Raw genomic sequence first — 20,837 nt, 5'->3', positions numbered from 1 at the left:
TTTTTTATTTTTTATGTTTTTCTTACTGCTTGAGCAGCGCTGTAGGCATATGAAGTAGAATGGAAACCACTAGATGGAACTTGGAGTCATTCTACACATCCTCCATTCCAACTTGTCAGCTGACTTAAAAGAACCATGGAAAGTGTTTTACCAGAACTTCCCCAAGCTTATTACACCAAGGAGGAATATAGCTCTTCTGGGATCTGCCATGACAGAAGCCTCCTGCTGCTAACAGTTTGAATAACCTGTCTTCATGAAAATTCTGTACTGAAATCAGATTCACCAGCAACCCAGAACCAAAACAAAAACAAACGCATACTACCAACAAGAAAAAAAAAACAATGCAATTGTGCCATTCTTAAAGACTCTGATCCTATTCAAAACAACAGGGATAGCATAAAATGGTTTAGCTTAAACCATTACAAGTTTTCCTAAGAGTAACAACTCTAAGCTTGCCTGATACAGTCATACCTATTTAATATGTAACATTTAAGTATAATTTAAACACTATACATTAAAAAAATGAAAAAGGAGGAAGTTTTTCTAATCTGTAACTGCAAATATCCAAGTGTCAAGTTCCAAAACAGCTGTTGATCACAATGAGCTAAAATAAACTGAATACCTAAACATTAAAAAAAAACCAACACATCATATATATGAATTCTCAAGAAAGGCTTTAAATTTATACTTCCATTCTTGAAAAGCCAGGCTCTCTGGAGTTTAATAAACAAAACACAACAAAAACAAAAAGCCCTACCATTCATGATCAAAGTCTGGAGAACTAATAAAGTCAATACATACCAAATAGCTAGCTTCTCGTATTTCATGTTCTCCAAGTATTATTTTTTGTTTGCTTGTCTCATTTTTATGTTTTTTTTCCTCCCTTATTTCCACCATTCTTCACAGGAGGTAGCATAGCTTCAGACCACTCCCTAGCTATGAAACTGGAGGTTGCTTTTGGTGGAAAAGTTGGGCATGGTGTACAATATACTGTGCATTAGTCAACCAAGAAAGAGTCAAAAGGTCCCACACCCTTCTGGCGAGTGGTCTCACTGCACATCCAAGATGAATATCTTATTTCATTGGAACGCAAGTTCTATGGCTTTGACTGTATTGCATGCATGGAAACCTCCATCTATTGCCAGAAGCCCTCTAACAGTCTTTTGTGAATGTACAGACCAGATCTTTGCAAATATGATATTAGAGGAGTAACACTCTTCTACATTTTACATAGAAAAACTGCTTTTAACAACTGATGGCTTGCCTCCTAAAGCTTAAAGTCTCTTCAACAAATGCTCTTTTACAGAAGCTAGGAACAATTTAAAATATTTATTTACCTCCCACTTTTCTAGAATTCTGGAGCTACTGGCAGTTTCCAGATCAGCAGCCAGAACATTGCTGAGGAACATACAGAATCGTGCATGGTGACCACACAAGCAACAGCCTGGATTCCATCCTCCTGATGGAATCTCTGGCACGTCCACTTAAGATTGTGTAACACAGTAAAACTCAGCCACTTTCAAGAACTGTTTAATGAAAAGCTCAAGAATATAATATATTTTCTGGACAGACCTATCCAAGTATACTCAAAAAAAAAAAACACAGTCTGTATTTGCTTTTTAACTGTAAGGAAAAGTTCACAGGCATTTGGTAGCTTAAAAGTAAACAACACCCAGTAGGTAAAGAATTAGCCAAATTAGCCATAAGAGAATAGATCTATAATCTGAATAGTCAGCACAGCCTAACAAGATGTCCAACTAAGGAAATTACACTCCATAGTTTTCTACATATTTTATCAGTTTCTTTACTATCTTATTTTCTGTATTCAGACAAAAATAATCTAGAGGCATCTATCGACATGATTAAGTTGATAAGTACACCTAATGAGTCATCTACCTTACACCATAAATTAGGACTCAAGGAACAAAAAACACTTCTGAAGATATTCAGATAACTAGATAAACTCCTCAAAATGTCCTCCAAAACCTACTTCAGGTTTTATCTATCAGCTGTGTACAAAAGAGAGAAGAGAAATACAGACGACCAAATAGATGCCATCCTGTGTTATCTCACAGCCCCTTTCCTTGGCACCCAAAATATTGTAAAGCTTTATGCTTCATTTTGTTTATGTAACAAAAATTGAAAGTGACTGATGACATTTAAGATACCTCGTTGAAACTGCCCTTGAAACACTTACAGCAGCCATCACTAACATTAGAGCAAGCCATGGTAAGGGATGTTCGGTGAAGTTCCTTTGAGGACTTCAGGCAAGAGCCACTGATACAGAGGAAAGGTCCCTGCCCTTGCTGGATTCATGAGGAGAAGAACTGACTCATGCAGATCCCAGTCCATATAATTAACAGCCACACTGATCTCATACATCAGCATGGATGTCCCCAATGCCATCCATCAGGTGGTGCACAAGTGGAAGACTTTCCTTCCATACCAACCACTGATGGGTATAAAGGCAGAGGGTTTGTAAGGACACGTGAACTGGTATGTAAATGAGCATGAGTGACCTGTGTACACTGTCACTGTAGATGTTAGGTTATACATTGTTTACTCATAATTATAATGTTAGCAGTAAGATTAAAACTGTGGCTAACATACTGCTATAGCAACATACCCCTGTAACTGCAAGTTGGATCCCAGAAGTACACAGAGTATAATTTTTTTCTAATAACAACTCATGATAAACATATGCCTACAAAGATTTCTTGCCCCTGCTTTCATAAATCCTTGGTGGAATCCTAGCCATCATAGATATTTATTCTTTAAGTAAATAAATATATTAAATTCACATGGCTCATTGCTATTTGTTCAGTTATGCTTCTAAGATTTCATCCCATACCAACTCAAAATGTGAAAAAGAAATTTAAATGAGGCAAGCTGCAATCTTTCACTGCTGTAAACCCAGATTATAAATAATTGTTTTGTTTGATACAGCGATATTTATTTAAACATTCTAATTGTGTGAAATCTGCACTAAAAATCATTTCAAACACATTACACTCCAAAAGAATCCTTAACACTAGTATTCATCACTCACTCTATAACAAAACCATTTTAGCCCTTCCCTCCAGGAAGGACTTTTTTTTTTAATTTTTTGACAAAGAAAAGCAGCATTCCTAAAGGTTGCCAATAATCTCCTCTGACTGTTCCAAAGCTTGTGTTCTACCTTCTTTTTCTATATATCACTTGGCTACCACCTGCAAATACCACATCACACACAGGCAAAAGCCAGATGGGACAGTACCTACTGACTTACCTGTAGTAGAACTTTAAACAACAGCTAAACTGCAACCACTGCATGCCCCCACCCCTTTTGGGCTTACTACCAAATATACATACAAACATCCTTATTCTTTTTAATGAACAGAAGCTGGTCACTTATGGAAGAAATTGCTTCTAAGAAATTATTTAAGGAAAAAACATCCAAAACTGAGAAGTGATTTTTAAAATGTAACATACCATGCATTTCCTAGCTTCGCAACTTTTGTAGGTATGGGTGGTATGGTTATTAGTGGAGTAGGCTCTGTGCTGGTAGTTACTGCCCCATTATCTTTTGCTGCCAGTGCAATCATTTTCCTTTGCTTCTGAGAAAGCTTAATTCCATGAGAAGCCATTCTGCTGTGAATTGATATTGCAAAGAGACATGTGAGATCAGAGCCCTTTCAGATGACTTGCCTTTAACCCTGCACACTACTCAGAAATATTCCTTTCCTAGACTAAAATACCGTTTTAAATGAAGTGACTATGGACCAGGGGTGGGCTGGATGGCTGGGGAGCAAAAAGAAGTATCAAAAAGAATCAAGTGACAGAAAGAAACCATGAAACTATCCCTTACTGATTCCTATGAATGAAAATACGCAGAGTAGAAAAAAGTCTCTAAGAGAGCTCTACCACCAGATGAAGACTACTTTTTAGTTTTGACTTTTTTTTTTTTTTTTTTAAAGGGACTGTCTGAAACTTGCTTCCTGAAGCCAAAAATATTCTTGCCTAAAGATGTATACAACAGAATATAGTCATTTTCTATTTAGTGATTTGGTTTTTTAAGCTGTTTTGATTCTTCATTCTCAGCTATTTGGTTTACAATCTACCTAGAGAACAACCCTTTACAAGGAAAATAAAACAAACAAACCAAATTTTTTCTTCAAATTTACCCTAAGCATTTGTTACTGACTAGATTTCTCTCTTATGAAATACAGAAATTGATCAAAGCATTCCAGGACTATTTTCCTGGCTCTATTTTACAAGAACATTACACTTTAAAGATGCTGAAGTTATGCTGAACTTATCTCCAGTTCTCTTCCGTATGTCACCACTTAATAAGCATCTGGTTTAATGTCTATTTCTTTCACTATATTTTAGAGGTAATTTTCAAAGCAAGAACCACCCTTGCTTCTGACTGAGCAAGAACTATGAATATCAACACATCAGGTGACAGGGGAGGTCAGAGAACATAAGACAGGAACTTCAGAATTGAATATACTATGGTCAAGAAGTAATTTCTTAAGCTATGGACAAGAAAGAGTTAATTCTTTTTGGTTGAAAATAATGCAGTTCAGAAAGCAGACCAATTATTTAACACACTAGTTTCTAGTGTGCTAGACATGCTTTTGCAGTAGTTGACTAAAGAAGACAGTAAAATAAAGGGATAAATTTTGAATTCCTAAAGAAAAAGCACTATAATGAAGTAAACAAAGTTGCTCAAGAACAAACATGACATCTTTTCTCCTGTTCCTTTTCAAGTATGAAATGCCAGAATCACTGAATAAATTCATAATGGCCTGATCACACTTTTCTTTTATAAGTTTTGTTGAATTTTTGCTGGTTTTTTGTTTGTTTGGCTGTTTTTTTGTTTGTTTGTTTTTGTTTGTTTGTTTGTTTTTACTAACCTTGAATTTGTCTTTGGCATTGTTCCACATTTCTGCATATTTTCTTCTATTTCCATGATAGTTCTTAGATCCATAGCAGGGGGGCTGGCAGGGCTAAATAAAAAATAACAAGTTACCTTCCAAGGCACTCATTTTCACTTACATTCCATACCTCCACCCTTCTCTGAAACTCTCTAGATCATACGTAAGATCAGTAATGGGATGTATAATTTATGTCTGTTTGCTCCATTATGGCAAACAACAAATACAATGTTTACGACAAAAATATATATTTATGAATATCTATTGAATATATGAATATATCTATTTAAGAACATGCTATAAAAACACTCAAAATGCTATGAAAAAAATGTGAACTACCATTGCTTTAAAAAAAATCAGATACCTAAATCCAGGATTCTTATTTAGTAGTCAACTATCCATTTTAAGTATTAGAAAGGTACTGCTCACAGCTCTTTCATGAAGACTGAACTGATCTTTCTTTCAAGAGCCTGTTTAACACTAGTTCACACAGCAGTGAAATTTGAAAGCTCTCTCCAAACACCAGCTACATTCTCAAACAGTAGAAATCAGTTTCCTTTTTGTAAATGATCTTTTTTTAAACTTCCATAGAAAAGAATGCAAATTAAATTTTAGAAATGTCTGGATTTACATAAAGCTATAAACGAAAACCTGGGCATTTGAAGACATATATAAACAAAGCTGTGTTACAACTAGGTTACAAAGACAAACTCTGAAATCAGACGTAACCAGTACTTTGTCTTTCCCTACAGAAAACCAACTGTAATAGACTAAGTACTGTGTCCAGTTCTGGGCTCCCCACTACAAAAAAGACAGGGATCTCTTGGAAAGAGTCCAGCGGAGGGCCACAAAGATGGTGAAGAGCCTGGAGCATCTCCCCTATGAAGAAAGGCTAAGTGAACTGGGTCTGTTTAGCCTGGAGAAAAGACGACTGAGAGGGGACCTGATTCAGGTTTATAAATATCTGAGGAGTGGCGGCCATAGTGGTGAGGCCAGTCTCTTTTCAGTGGTACGTGGAGACAGGACGAGGGGAAACGGACATAAGCTGCAGCACAGGAAGTTTCGCACGAATGTGTGTAAGAACTTCTTCACGGTGAGGGTGACGGAGCACTGGAACAGGCTGCCCAGGGAGGTTGTGGAGTCTCCTTCTCTGGAGATATTCAAGTCTCGCCTGGACGCCTACCTGTGCGACCTGGTGTAGGGAACCTGCTTTGGCAGGGGGGTTGGTCTCGATGATCTCTAGAGGTCCCTTCCAACCCCTACAATTCTGTGATTCTGTGAATTAATCAGTGTGAATTCACACCAGTACGTGTCATCACTGCTTTCCAATAGCACTTCAACCAAATGTACCATTAATCCTTAAAAAACTATACAACAGTGCTGCCTGCTTTTTTTTGTTTTTTGACATCACGTGTCAGCATTACTAGAAAAAGCAAAGAAAAAGTATAAGGAAAATCCATAGAGGTACAGGGATATTACAATAAACACCTATGGTTTCGTTTGTTCCTTTTCACTGTAATCTTCTAAAAAATGTTCTGTAAGATGAAGGTGGAACTTCCTTCAACCACGTCTAAAGACCAAATAGTCTCTGCACAAACTATGCTTGCATAAATATGTGGCAAGACAAAACATTCTTAATGGATTCTGCTGTCTAAACTACACATTTCAGAGTTGGACTTCTATAGATTAACTGTATTCACAAAGGACATCAGCCACAAAGCCATAGAGGATAAGACAACTCTGGAAAATTATCACTGTGTGATTCCTTAAGTACTTAATCTCTTCTCTATTCAGCTTTTACTAGCAATGAGTCAAGACGAATCTTCAGGTTATTACGGTAACTATAGTTCCACTTTCGCATGCAGATACTGCTACAGATAAAAACTAATAGGCAATTATTTTATTACTGCATCAGTTAAAGCTGCAGTGCTGATTTTTCACAATACACTGTAGTCTAAAAGAACGGCTTAAAAATGTCAACGCACAATGGTGTTTCCAATGGCCTCAAGCATCACCTGATTCCACAGAAAACTGCTAAGTATTTTACAAAAGGACAATAAAAGCAGGCCTCTAAAAAAGGCAGCAGAAGTCCAAACTGATAGCACTTAAAATAAAAAAAGCATTTATCAACAGTGTCTCAAAGAATAATTTTTAAAAGAACCAATAAAACTAACAAAATTTTTAATTAATGAATCAAATGTGAAAAGCAGTGAACTCTGTAGTCTGAACAGAATGTTACTAGCACTCATTACCACATGAGGAAGAAATAATGACTGTAAGCTAGGTAAGGCACCACAATATTTACTCCACCTGAAACTGCTTGCTACCCAATTGGGAGAGGCTGCAGAGCTGTTTTTGGTACTGGGAATGGACTGTGGAACAGACTGTGGAACAGACTGCGTCAGTGCTGATGATCCCTTGTATGACTTCATCTCCTTGTTCTGTTGAGAGGCTTTCATAACCAGACTGCATGCTTTATCTTTCACCTGGAAATAATAAATACATACATAAAAATAAAACACAAAGCCAGAAAACTCTGTATAAATATTCTTACATTCTTCCCCACAGAAAAAAAAAATACAATGCTATAAGCATCTTGGATGACATGCATATGAGAAAAAAATCTTTTAAAAAATACCATAAGAACAGGCAAAATATTAGTGAATCTCTGCTCAGTTTTTATCTTTTCTTTTAATTCATATTTCACCCTGAAAGATCTAAGTCCAAATATGTAACTTGATAATAGAAAATTTACTCCAAGATGTTCATTTCTAAAGCAGAAATGAACAGGCAGACAGGCAGAATTATTTCAAAATCGTTTCTTTGCCTCTTATGCCAAAGTCTCTCAATTTTAAGGACAATAGTTTCTCAGAAACACCCCAAAAATACAAACTGTCATTTGATGGATTAGATAAATAACAAAAAAAAGTTGCTAGAAACAAAGAGATCCAACCTCAGTCCTCTCTGGATGAAAAACTTTTGTGAAGTCAGGGGACTGCAAGTCTCTAGGGCTACTCACTCCTGCGTAACTACCTTCTGAGTCAGATGTTAGGAGTTCTGGAAGCGATTCTATCGAGTTGGTTTTATCCAGTTTTATGGAGCCTACAAAATAAGCACAGAGTAAAACTATTATATCATCAAAGCAGGACTAAATATTTTTTTTTTAAAAAAAGCAAAGCAAAAATTATTAACCTCATATTATAGGTATAAAATAACCAGATTACCTATCCCAGTATATTAGACAAGAATAACTTCAAGCAGACTTTCTTTAAAAAAATAGGATTGGTATTGCTTCTAGTTCTCTCGCTCTGTCTTGTGACATACATTTCAGGAAAAATAAAATAGACAATTTTCTGTTAAAAAAAAAAAGTCTTCCTTAATATTTTCAACAAACAGTGAGTAAACTATTTGATATTCCAGAGAAAGGTATGTGAGTAGAAACGTTCCACTATATGGGGAAGTGCCTTTTACAAAAAAACATGCTTCTACTGAAAGCTTTGGGCACAAGCTTAAGGTGATAACCACTCTTTCAAACAACTCAGTCTTCAGAATTCAATGTTCAAATTCAGTAGCAATTCAACTTGCAAAACTTTTCAAGTTTGAATTAGTGAAGTATAAAAATTGCACTGTATTTCAAATTAACTTTTATGTTCTGTCTTTATAACTGAAAGGAACATCTTTCCCACTGACCTGTAGAGGCTGGACTCTGAATAATGTCTGAAAGATTATATCCACCAGAGCTGTCAGAGCGTTTCCGTGGCTTCTTTTTTGCTTTAGTTTTTGCCCTTTTGAAAAGAGCTTCCCTATTAAAAGCAAAAACAGTACAAGATAGACTAAAGCATCAAGAAAATTGAGTCTCAGAACTATCAATGTCAAGTTTTTCAGCCAGCAGCTGTAGTTACACTTTAAAGAGCAATAACTACTCCCACCAACTGTCAATAGCTTGTTTGTTTCTTCTCTGACACTTCCCTGCTTACCTAAAATACTTATTAAATTACTGGGAGGAGGAGAGGCGGAAATTAAGAGAGAAAGGAAAAAAAATTCTCACATAGATTTTGTTTCTGATCTGTTCCATGGCACAAACACTTGTGCTTAGACAGTGGAAGACAGTTGCTGCATAGACTGGCACTGCCACCTAGGTCAGATTAAACTTGCATTCCAGTATGTATACATTCCAGTATGTATCAGTCAGAAAGTGTCTGAAAGTAAAGTAACTCTTCCCCACACACAGATACTGACACCAAAGTAACATCACTGCTTCAATAGAGCAGGCATATGGTCATGTTACTAGAACTTCGCTTGTTCCTACTACCAATGATAACAGGGACAATGGAATCAAAAGGTATCTTTATTTCAACACAACTATTAGAAATTCAGAATCAAATTAATAACATCTCCAACTTCAATCTTGCATCAATATTGTAACCTTAAATATATATTTCTTTAAAGCTTTGCATTCCTATCACATAGTCCACACAAAGACTGGAACACTGAATGGCATGAGGTCTAATACAAGACAGTCTCACAGTTCCCTTGGCCTACTATTTCTTAACTAAAGTAGTTGAGAGTAATACAACTTTATATTACTAAGTCATCATATCAAATTAATTTTTTCCAGTTGTGCAGATTTTACAGTCAATTTCCCCAGTTAAAAAGCTGTACTATGAAAAAAACAAAGTAGTTATAAACTTCCTCATCAGAAAAGCAGCATGTTGTTAGCCTGACAAGTCTCCTCAAACCCTATTGGTGTCACTTCCCTATTAGATAAATGTTGTAAAAAAGAATAACAGAACTCCAGTAAACCACCAAGGTCAAATTACCTGAACAACAGTTGCTTGGATTACATTTTCTAACAGTTCTTAACCATAGGAAATTTGCTTTGTTATTCCCCAGCCAGAAAGCGTCCACTATAACATGACAGATTAAATTCTCTGCACTACAAAGACTGTTGTTTCTCATGACATACTAATAAGATTTAAAAAAATGCAGATAAAAAGTATTTTTCAGACAGATCTATAGTACAGTAAAAACAGCAAGTTTATCTCCCAATTTCTAATTCAATGAAGTTCAATGAACTTCACAGTTGGTTGCATAAATACAGAGGTGCTGTCACATATGCACAACACCTAAATGTTATTTTCAATGCCCTTTTTGCTACCTTTGCTCACATTCTTATAGGAATAGGATGGGATAGTTCCGTTCATAGTTGAAAGAGACCTATAAATATTCATTCCAACCGTCCGATTTCTTCAGGGCTAACCCAAAGTTAAAACACATTAATGAGGGCATTATCCAAATGCCTCATGGAGACTGAGGAGCGTGGGACATCAATTACCTCCCTAGGAGCCCTGTTTCAGTGCTTGATCACCCACATGGTAAAGTAATGCTTCCTGATTCCTGGTCTAACCCTCTTCTGGCATAGCACTTTGCTGTTTTCATTCTGTTATCAGTTCCCAGGAGCAGAGCCCAGCACATTCCTCCTGCTTCCCCTCCTCACATAGCTGCAGAGAACAGTGAGGTTGTTTCTCAGCCTTTTCTTCTCTATATTGGACAACCCAATGTCCTTAGCCTCTTCTCATAGCACATGCTTTCTGCCCAATCTACCAGCTTTGTTGCCTTCCTCCGGGTGCTTTCAAGAACCTTCACCTTTTTTTTTTTTTTTTGTATAGTGTAGAATCCAGAACCACGCACTTATTCAAGTTGAGGCTACATCAACACTAAAGGTAGCAGGAGAATCACCTCTTCTGACTGGCTGACTGCGCTGCGTTTAATGCACCCTAAATTGCAGTTTGCCACCCTGGCAGCCAGGTGACACTGCTGGCTCATGCTGAGGAGCTGCTGTCACCACCACTCCTCCCAGTCCCTCTGTGCTGAGCTGCTCTCCAGTCTGTCTCTGTGCATCCAGCATTACTCTGTCAGTAAGTTGGAGGTAAGGGGAGGCGTTTTTCACTGCAGTGTACAATACTTCAGGGAAGTGAGAACAGTCCTTGAAATCATCATTTATCTTATTTTCTAATATTTCAATTTTGATCTTGAAGGGAACCAGGTACCGTCCAAAGGCAAATAAACACCACATATAGCTCACTTAAAAATGTTGATGAAAAACAGATACTTACTGAGAATTCTGTTCTGTATTCATTTCTTCCCTTATAAAAACAAAGTTCTCTCCCTCTTCAGGCTCAAAACAACTTAAGTCAGGTCCATCTGGATACGGCGTAATTACTCTCCTGACCATAGCAGGAATCTGTAGTTGCAAAAGTTATTACACCATTACTCTTACATTTGCTAGCAAATATTTGATCTCTTGTGAAAGGGTCAAAATGATAGTTATTTAAAATACTTTTACAGATTAAGTAATTAATTATTTAAACAGCTTATAAACTTCAGTTACATTTCTAAGTAGGCTAAGGCTAATGTTGGCAACTATGTTGAAGAAGAGTGTTTTGTAGCTGAGAATCTACTCTACCAACTAGTGTTATTGTATTCATTGTGGCTGTTAAAGTTTCCACAAAAAAAAAAAAAGAGGCATTAGTTTTAGAGTGACCTACATATGTTCCCAGCTGCTTATAACTCCTGACAGAAAATACTTCAGGGTTACGCAAACTTACATCCTTTATTCTTTAACTACATAACAGTGTAATGTTTCTTGGTTTTCCCTTTATGCATGGAATTTCAACTTTTGCACTATTTTTCTCATTGATTTTAACATTTCTTGAGAACACTTCATTTTTCACTGGCAAGTCTCCTTTGCTTTCTTTTCCTTCTACGTAACAGGTGCATATTTTCCACATATTTTGCTTGTTTTTATTTTTTCCACACACAAAAAACTGTTAATTAGCAAGTACATTTAATATATAAATGTGCAATTTAACTACTTTAAAGAAATATACTATTAGCTAGTGAAGTAAGAAAATATGAGCTCCATGGAAGTCATAATAACAGGAAATAGGTTTTTTTTGAGTCAGATGTTCTCCTTTCAGCATGTCATCTAAAATCCCTGCAGGTATATACATCTTACTCGCTTGATCTCATTTTAAACCTAACCTTACACTGAGATTGTATGACTCACCATTTTCCTGTAATAAACAGAAAGATCCTTTACAACTTCTTCACTTAAGACATCCAGAGTCCTAAAAATAAATAAAATATAAGTCATGTTAATGAAAAAACCAAATGAATGTTCCAAACAAATCTCACTTTGAGGCATATATAGTCTCAGAAATAGAAGGAAGAAAATGAACTTGAGTTAATGCATTCATTGTAAGGCAGAATTAAAAATATAAACTTTCTAAATAGACCACTTTTACTTAATAATCAGTTCTTGACTGTGGCTTTATCTTCTCTATTTCTGCATACTTCCAAGTTTTCTTGACAGGTACTTAAACTCCAAGTCCATGTAAATTCTTCTGTAAAAATCAGCCATGATAACCTCTGACACTTATGCCAAAAAATAATACAAGATTTTACCCAACTAAATTCTGCCTTATCTGCATGAACAGCTTTCCTTGCACAATGCTGTCACGGCTCATTTTCATCTGTCTCAAGCCTTTCAAATCAGAAGACTTGCCACCCACTGACAGTATTTTCATTAAAACAGAGATTTCTAAGTAAGAATGCTGCATGTCCTTTCTGGGCTTAAAATCCAACAAATCTTAATTAAGAACAACGCTGAACACAACATTAATACATTTTTACTCTCCTCTGCAAAATAAAAAGTTAAAATGTATGTAGATATGAAGATGTGAAGAAGAAAATTGACACTATTGACAAATTCTTGTATCTGTGATACATCTTTTTGACACAGAACTGAAGTGCTGGCATTCTGAACTGGTTAACAAAGATCTCCAAAAACTCCTATTGATAAAAGGCTAGGAAAACAGGTAAGAGTGGTGATAAAAATTAATTTATTTATAAGTCTTTGCTAGGAAAGAAGATCAGTGAGCTTGCTCTGAAAACATGTTACCTACTCTGGAAGTAACCCAAAGCCCTGTATGAAAGCAGTGACAGAGAACACCTTTAACCTCACAGGAATTTAGCCGAATTTTTCTGGAAAGCGAGAGTAAATCATTTGCTCAGCCTTCACTGCAGACAATTAAAGCATATACACTACTAGAAGGCAGGCCCATCCTTTCCAACATGATCTAGTGAGTGCCAGGGAAGTTGGAAACAGACAATCTTTGAAGTCCTTTCCAACTCAAGCCATCCTATGACTCATTCTTGTAAGACACACCAGCTATAATTAACCTACTCAACATAAATTCAGACAGCACAGTAAATATCACACATACAAAAAACAAAACAACAAAAAAAATTCAGAAAAATACGCACACAATTTTATGCATCTTTAAAGACAATGTAAAACACTGAACAAGTTCAGGCCTGATGTCAAAGCCCATTAAATTCAAGAGAAGTTTAACCCTTAATTCAAGCTTTTCATGCCAGACTGGAAAACAGTTTCTTGGAACTTGTATAGTACGTACACATATGCAACTACATTCTCTCTCCATGTTTGGCAAAAATGATCCTCCCTTTAAGATAGCAGCACACAGTTGCACTTTAGCTGCTCCTATTACTTCCAATAAATTTGCCTTCCTGGAATATTTACATGTACCTAAGCTCATCTGCATCCCTCCTTACCTTGTTTCAAGCAAAGCTGCCATATTGAGTCCTATGAACTGCATGCAGGACAGTTTTAACTGATCAGCATTATACATTGCTGAGAACTCCAGCAACTCAGCAGCATTCTTTAAAGTAACTGCGGAGAGACAACACAACAAACTAGTAACACAGTGCAATCCCATGTAGCAATTTTTAAGACTTACTGCATAGTATTAACTACAGCAAGCTCCACATAACTACACAACAGCATGAACACAAGTGCTCCATCACAAAAATAGAAAGGTCCTACCTACAGATACTTCAATTTCAGTTTACTGAAATTCAGCAGATCAAAACAAAGAGGAAAAATAAAGTTAATAATTGAAAGTTTCATAAACAGCATATAAGTCTTCTTAAATCTTCAAATCTTTCTATAGCCAGAAGAAAGAAAAAAAGTGTGGGGGGGAAAAAAAAGTAATAATAATCAAGAAATGACAAGTAGAATGTGTATGCTGATTTTGCATATGAAGCTGAGCAACAGTATATAGTGTTTTCTAGAAGAGGTAGACCTTTGTATCCATGTAAGAAACAGCACGTCAAACAAACAACAGAATTACTAGTAGAACTCAGTACTCAGGACAGAAATGGAAATTACTTTGTCCTATTTTAATGGCAGGAAGTTTGAATTTAATCAACAGAAAACAAAAATTGGTAGAAATAAAGGTTTGATGAAATTTTGGTTTATTTTTATTTTTTTATTAAAGAGGAGGTAATGAAGAAAAGGAAGCATAATGAAAGAAAGATTATGCTAATCTAGAACCTCACCCTGACTAAAAAAAGCAATTGTAAACAGCTGTACAATTAACAGCAGAAGGTAACCAGTGCAAAGGAATAAACAAGTAACTGTGTGCAGAGATATAGAAGAAAATGCAATAACATTAACATCTAAAAAAAAGTATATTTTAATATCTGAAACACTGTAATAGAAATCGCAGAACTCACGTTTTTCTGCAATGGCTACTTCACATATCTCTTTGAGCCTGGATATAAGAAGTTGATCTGCTACCACAAGAACATTGCATATGAATTCCACATTTTGAGAATCTGGAAACAAAGCATCACATAAGCACCATGGGCAAGACATATAAGCAATTGTTACAATTGATCTTCAGCAAGATTTTTACAGGGGACAAACGTACTGGAAATTCTGATGGAATTTCACAGCACAAGGCATAGCTTACAGAAGAGTACAGAAAGTTATTTTGTGTATTTATTTTTAAGAAGGAGAAGGAGAAGGAAAACTGAATTCGACAAGCAGAAAAGAGGTACAAAAAAGCATGGGGCAAACAGCCTCAGAATCTGAAGTCACGCCAATTTGGATTTTCTAGATGAAGACGTAACACAAGCATGCTAACTATGGAATTACTTTTAAAAAATATATAAAACTTGCAGGAACTACTGAAAATACAAATGAGCTGAAAATACATTACTGGTACCTTTTATTGCAAGTGCTTCATCTGTATACAGGTAATCTACTATTATCTGCAGTATGTCAGAATGCATTGGCATTTCCAGAGCAGAACAGGAGGAAGCCTAAAACGCAAAAGGAAGGGAAAAAAGAAGTTGACTATTTAGAATAAAATAAATAATTAATACAGTGATTGCATTTAGCAAATCGTTCAAGCTGAGGTTCACATTTTTAGCATTAAAAAATTATTTGAGCATTTGGACAACAGCCATTCAAATTTTAAGAAATGACTGCAGCAAAACAATTAAAGTCTTGCCCAACTTCTGAATAAATAGTCATGAAACAGTTCAGTATTTCTTCAATTTGATGATCTTCCCTAAAAACTGTCCTTAAAAGTAGTATTTACCCAGAATTATTTAAAAGCAGAGCACTAAACTCCTTTCCTCTCAGTACAGAAGGTCTAGTGAAATTTAGGTCTATTCCCATTTAAGAATAAAACTGAACAGTTAATTTAGCCTTTACTGTTAATCCCACAGAAAACAGGGTCATCAGCAATCCCTATATTTGAAGAATCATCCTAACCATTAAGCAGGCATCAACCACTAAAGTAACTGTCATCAGTCAAATGTACACAGTGTCACTGCTTAACTTCTATTTATTTCAGCCGGTACTGCAGCAAAGCTTGATAGTAAAAGATTGATCTGTGTACTGGTGTATCACCCAATTTAGCTTTAAAATTTCTTATGAAAATTGACATTTTCATATAATATCTTGAGCCCTTGATTCAGAAAATATTTACTTATGAATGTTTTACTTATGAGTATTGTACAATTGGGATTGACTTACAAAATAATAGACTGACAATCTACACATAACAAATATAGCTATGATTAATATGAATCGAACACTCAACAATTTAATTTTTGATTTTTATTTTTTTAATTACTCAGCTTTGTGTTTCAGATACATTTTCCTGTGGATGACTGAGGAAAAAGCAGTAGAGTAACTTAGAGGATTGGAAAAGTTTTGTTACTTAGCAACAAGTGCTACCAGTATTTTGCCAAGTCCTTCAATTTACATCTTGCCAAAAAAAAAAAAAGCTACGTGAAGTTGAGAAAACTCCCAAACAACGTTTCAGCTTTCAGTCCCTAATAATACTCAGCCATTTACACCTTTCCCCTTGTTCAATAATCATTATTAATTGTATTCAGATACTGAAACAGAGGCATCTAAAATGAATTCTCAATGTCAAAAAACATGGAATAATAGAATCATAGAAACATCAAGCTTGAAAAAGATCTCCCAGATCATCTAACTATTAAGATGTTGGTGCACAGCCAGAAAATAGGAACCGAGATAAACTGAAGATCAATGCCTTTTGGAATAGCAGCTGAAGACTAATTGAAATAGCCTTGACAGTGAAAGTCAAATAGAGATACTACACATTAACTTTTGATTCCACTGTACTTTTCACTCAGTACCTATGAGTACAGCATTTTATTTAAATTTTACGATATTTTATAGAAAATGAATGGTAGTACATCCAAAGGCATCAGTATCCTCCAAGAACAGGCCAGCATCAATCCATGAACTAACTCAAAACAAATTGCTGAAATAATAATTTTATCTCCTTTGATATTCAATCTTAGATTTATTATTCTCATACAATACAGAATCTCAGTAGTACAATTACAGAATAACTAAAAATATTTCTTTTCTAACAAACAGGATCCATGAATTCAACTTTCTCTCTTGTCCAGTATTTAGGGTACGTTATACCAGGAAAAACTAAAAAGCTGTCCCTTACTTGCTGCCATAAAAATGTACCATACACATTTTTGATTATTGGTAAGCTTACCTCAATCCACGAGCTGCTTAACATGCTGTGAAAATAATCTGTAAAGAAAGGCATTTCAGTTCAAGATCCAATAAAAATCCAGTTAACAAAAGACAAATATTACATATTATATATAAATGTATATACACACACATACCAAGTCTTGCACAAAGTACACACTTATGACAAGGGAATTCCTTTCCATCTGAAGACTTCAACGTCACATCGCAGAGGTATGAACTAGAAGATATTTAATAGGATCAAAACTGTGACTGTTCATCAGACCTGTAAGTTGTAGACTCTACAAATAGATGCTTACTTCAGTAAGTGAGGACTTACATAATATGCACACTTGAACTTTAATGTAAAACAAACAAACAAAAACCTAATAGAAAAGGCAAGAAAATTTCAAGAGAAGTCCAAAGTACAGTTTCTCAAAAGGCAGGCACTCTCAGATTTTTCTTTCAAAAAGTCGTCAATTGCTGTTTCAAACAGCTGTGACCAAATTATGGCTAATTTTAGTCAATCAATAACACAGGCACCTGTGTTATTCGTTATTTCCATTAAATTAATAGTTACTACAAGCTTCAACAAAGCATTTTAAGCAAACAAATTCAAAACCTGTGAAAAATTTACTTTTATGCATCATAGCTTTGATTACATAGGCAGACTATTCAAGCCTTTGCGTATAGAAATCCCAATCAGATCAAAGGAAGGACAGCCTCTGATGAAAGTGTAAAGAATTTCTTCCACTGAAAGATATTTCTGATTTTTTTTTCCATTAGAAAAAAATTACACATTTTATTTCAAATCAATGTAGTCCTAATGTAACAGCAAGCCTACTTGCAAGAGGTTTAACTGCTTTTGACTGAACTACCCTCAGAATTTCCCCTGGCATTAGCATTCAAGTTAATCTGCAGAACAAATTCATGTACAGTAAAAAGAAGTAACTACATACTATATATAACACATCTCAGACTACTAATACATAGATAACTACATGAAGGCCTACAAAGAAAATAAACATCAGTTACTGTGAAAGGAATAAGCATACACCAGAAGCTAAAATACAGCTGATAAAACTTAGCCGACACTTAACAGACAATGAGATGTAGAAAAGAAAGAACAAGATAGCAAATGTGAGGAAAGCTTAATTGAAAAAGTTTACCATTTTTTCTGATTAAACTTCAGTTTGTTCCCATTCTTCTTGTTGACAACATTAATTTTTCCATTTTCTAACCTGACTCCATCCAATCTGCAAATCATTAACATCAGTAATAAATAGTACAATCAGTATAAAGTTCAAACCAGTAAGAATAAGTTTCAATAAGTAATAGCACTTCAGTCCATTCACCCTATAAAACTGAAAAATAATTCCATCTGTCATGGAAAACTACAAAAGGCCAGTTGCAAAATATGCCTGAAATTAATTCTACATCTTTCATATATTTTTATTTTTATGAAAGTTGTACTGCTGTACTGAAGACTGAAGTCCATCATAACAATCAAAAATCTAGAAGCTACACATTCTACTACCAGTCAGTTAGTTATCTGAGCAAAGACAGTGCTGTGGAAGAGATGCACGTTTCAGCTTTTTAAGTTATGAAGACTTGTGAATTGAAATAGTAAAGATATAGGAGCACTGCTCACAGATTATGAGCAATGTACTTCCAACAGGGAAGTGCTTTATTATGGCAACTTTACCACGAATGTTTATTTTTAGCAGTAGATTCACATTTTTCTGATTAATTTTAGTATTTGTGAAAAATACACTGAAGACACCTGCCCTGAAGTAGTTCATCTTCACTGAAACAAAAAGATAAATGTGGGAAAAAATGACTAATACAATTCTACATATTCTAAGTATTTGTTGATTTCCATTAGTTTTACTACGTAACATTAAGAGCATATCAGTTTAACAGGAATTTAAACTTCAATATAAAGCAACACAAAGTTTTTAAAGCATTTATACTTGAAAAAGCAGATTTAGCAAACCGAATTGATCTTTCTTCCCTTTTAATAAAAAGCTAACAGCACAAACAAAAACTCTGTGAAGAACTTGCCAGAACAAATTCATTTACTTTCACCTACCTTCCACTTAAATTGCTGAGTCCAAATTTTTTTGCAGCACTCTGTAACATTTTTATGAGATTAGCTTCTTCACTTATAATTTTGCCTTTTTTAGATTTGTGCTTCTGTTTTTCATTTAAAACTTGCACTTGATTATTTCTGTAAATTTCAAATGCAGACTTCCTATTAACATCTTCATCAAAACTCATTTTGTTCAGGTTAGAAATTAAAGTATCTTGATACTCTTCTGATTTTTCTTTATGTAGGATTTTTGGTTTGTAACCATGAGTCAGAAGATCACAAGTATCAGTGTATATGAACTGCAGAAGGTATGCAAACAGATCTGGATGAACTTTCTCTATTACATACAGATCACATCCAACAGCATCTTCATCTTTACGGTAGACATCTGGAGTTTCTAGCTGACTGTCACTGGAAACAAACAGCTTCTTGAAGAAGTCAGAGCGTACAGCCAAGATGTATTTGTGCACAGCGTAAGTTCTGGTGCCAATCTGAAGAGTCACATCATGGATGCTGTCCATTTCATCTGTTTCATCTAAGAGCTTGCCAAAATCCTCTCCAAAACTTGATAGTGACACACTCGGAATTTCATAGAGACTAGAAAAAAAATTACACCCATAAAAAAAAAATCCTCTATTTACAAACTCCATGAAAATTTAAACAGTATGCTTAGTGGCAAGGGTAAGGCAGTCTCCTTTTTACTTTCTCATTGCTTAACTACTCGAAATTTTGTGTTCTGTTTTTTACAGAAAGAGCTAATATTGTGCTACTTAGACAATTAAACCACATCTGTAAGATCTGTCATATCAAATACATATTGGAATATCAAATACAGCACTTTTGTCTTTATAATTAAGCCCACAACATGTATTTTTTTATGAAGATCTTATCTTCATCTCATTTTTCAAAAGAAAAAAAAAAACCACAAACGTTTGCAATATTTCATATCACCATTAAAAGCAATAAGAACAAAAGGTGATACTTAGTCCTATATCAGATATACTGGAAACTATTAAGAGAATATCGTTCAGTGGTCTTCTATTTTATCCTCAACATTTTTTTCCCCCAAAGATCCACTTTACACTGTCATTTAAAAGTTGATTACTGATGACTACTGAGGGAATAAGTTTCTACAGCGTTTACAATCACACTATATTACAAAATGGATTGCAAATGCTTGCCCTAAACTCTTCATCTAAAATATCAATGCTACCTATCCTAATTACTCAAAGACACCTCTGCTTATTAATTTGTTAGTAATTAGCTGTTCTACGCAAGTGCTACTGTCTGGCAGTATGGATAACTATATATATTATGACTTCCATATGTGTTGAAAAATAAGCTTTTCTGAAAGCAGAATAATTTATTATCACATGCACAAACACACAAGAAAAATAACAGCTACTGATATACCTTGTTTTAGGGTCTGATTGTAAAACAGCAAAATTGCACCCATTAGGATCTGTGGAAATACTAACAGCTCGGTGAACAAAAGCAAGTTTCTGAAGTCGAATTCTTTCATACACATTGTTTGTATCATATGAACAAGACATTTCAGTGGAAGCATTTGGAAGGCTTGATACTAGCTCTGCTAAAAACAGACAAGAAAACAAGAAGGTCAAGCTAACTGAAATACAACTGATTAAAAAAAATGGAAAGATTTATGACTTCAAGTCCACTGATGCAGTCACTAATAAAGTTTAGATTATGCTGAAGATTTCAGCTCACTCAGCACCACTCAAACTTTCAAAAGAAAAAAAAAAACACACAGAAGCTCTCATTCATTCCAAAACACTCATGAATGTCGATTAAACATTCACCTAGTCAACATATCAGCAAATCTGGATTCTGAAGTTTCCTAAAAGATACTAAAGCTGCAAAAAGAACAACAATGAGGGGGAAGAACATTGTGCCTATAGATACA

General features: G+C 35.1%; 1 protein-coding gene across 2 annotated transcripts in view; it reads right to left on the bottom strand.

Moving 5' to 3' along the window:
• Positions 1 to 20,837, bottom strand: part of IBTK (inhibitor of Bruton tyrosine kinase) — a 57,073-nt gene that overhangs the window by 13,512 nt on the left and 22,724 nt on the right. Inside the window, exons 11-25 of one of the 2 annotated variants that reach the window (XM_003204387.4) lie at positions 20,327 to 20,501; positions 18,914 to 19,510; positions 17,991 to 18,077; positions 16,980 to 17,062; positions 16,844 to 16,881; positions 15,014 to 15,110; positions 14,520 to 14,621; positions 13,557 to 13,674; positions 11,989 to 12,049; positions 11,036 to 11,163; positions 8,610 to 8,722; positions 7,873 to 8,021; positions 7,230 to 7,405; positions 4,899 to 4,991; positions 3,472 to 3,630 (exon numbers count right to left, since the gene is read on the bottom strand). In XM_003204387.4, the coding sequence (XP_003204435.1) occupies positions 3,472 to 3,630; positions 4,899 to 4,991; positions 7,230 to 7,405; positions 7,873 to 8,021; positions 8,610 to 8,722; positions 11,036 to 11,163; positions 11,989 to 12,049; positions 13,557 to 13,674; positions 14,520 to 14,621; positions 15,014 to 15,110; positions 16,844 to 16,881; positions 16,980 to 17,062; positions 17,991 to 18,077; positions 18,914 to 19,510; positions 20,327 to 20,501 (2,176 nt within the window). Of the gene's footprint in view, positions 1 to 3,471; positions 3,631 to 4,898; positions 4,992 to 7,229; positions 7,406 to 7,872; positions 8,022 to 8,609; positions 8,723 to 11,035; positions 11,164 to 11,988; positions 12,050 to 13,556; positions 13,675 to 14,519; positions 14,622 to 15,013; positions 15,111 to 16,843; positions 16,882 to 16,979; positions 17,063 to 17,990; positions 18,078 to 18,913; positions 19,511 to 20,326; positions 20,505 to 20,837 lie in introns of both variants that reach the window. The other variant, XM_010707695.3, reaches the window with a different exon arrangement.

Source organism: Meleagris gallopavo, chromosome 2 (genome assembly GCF_000146605.3).
Source record: "Meleagris gallopavo isolate NT-WF06-2002-E0010 breed Aviagen turkey brand Nicholas breeding stock chromosome 2, Turkey_5.1, whole genome shotgun sequence".
Classification (NCBI taxonomy): domain Eukaryota; kingdom Metazoa; phylum Chordata; class Aves; order Galliformes; family Phasianidae; genus Meleagris; species Meleagris gallopavo.
The sequence above is the reverse complement of the archived record's forward strand: the minus strand, read 5'-3'. Positions and strand labels throughout refer to the sequence as shown.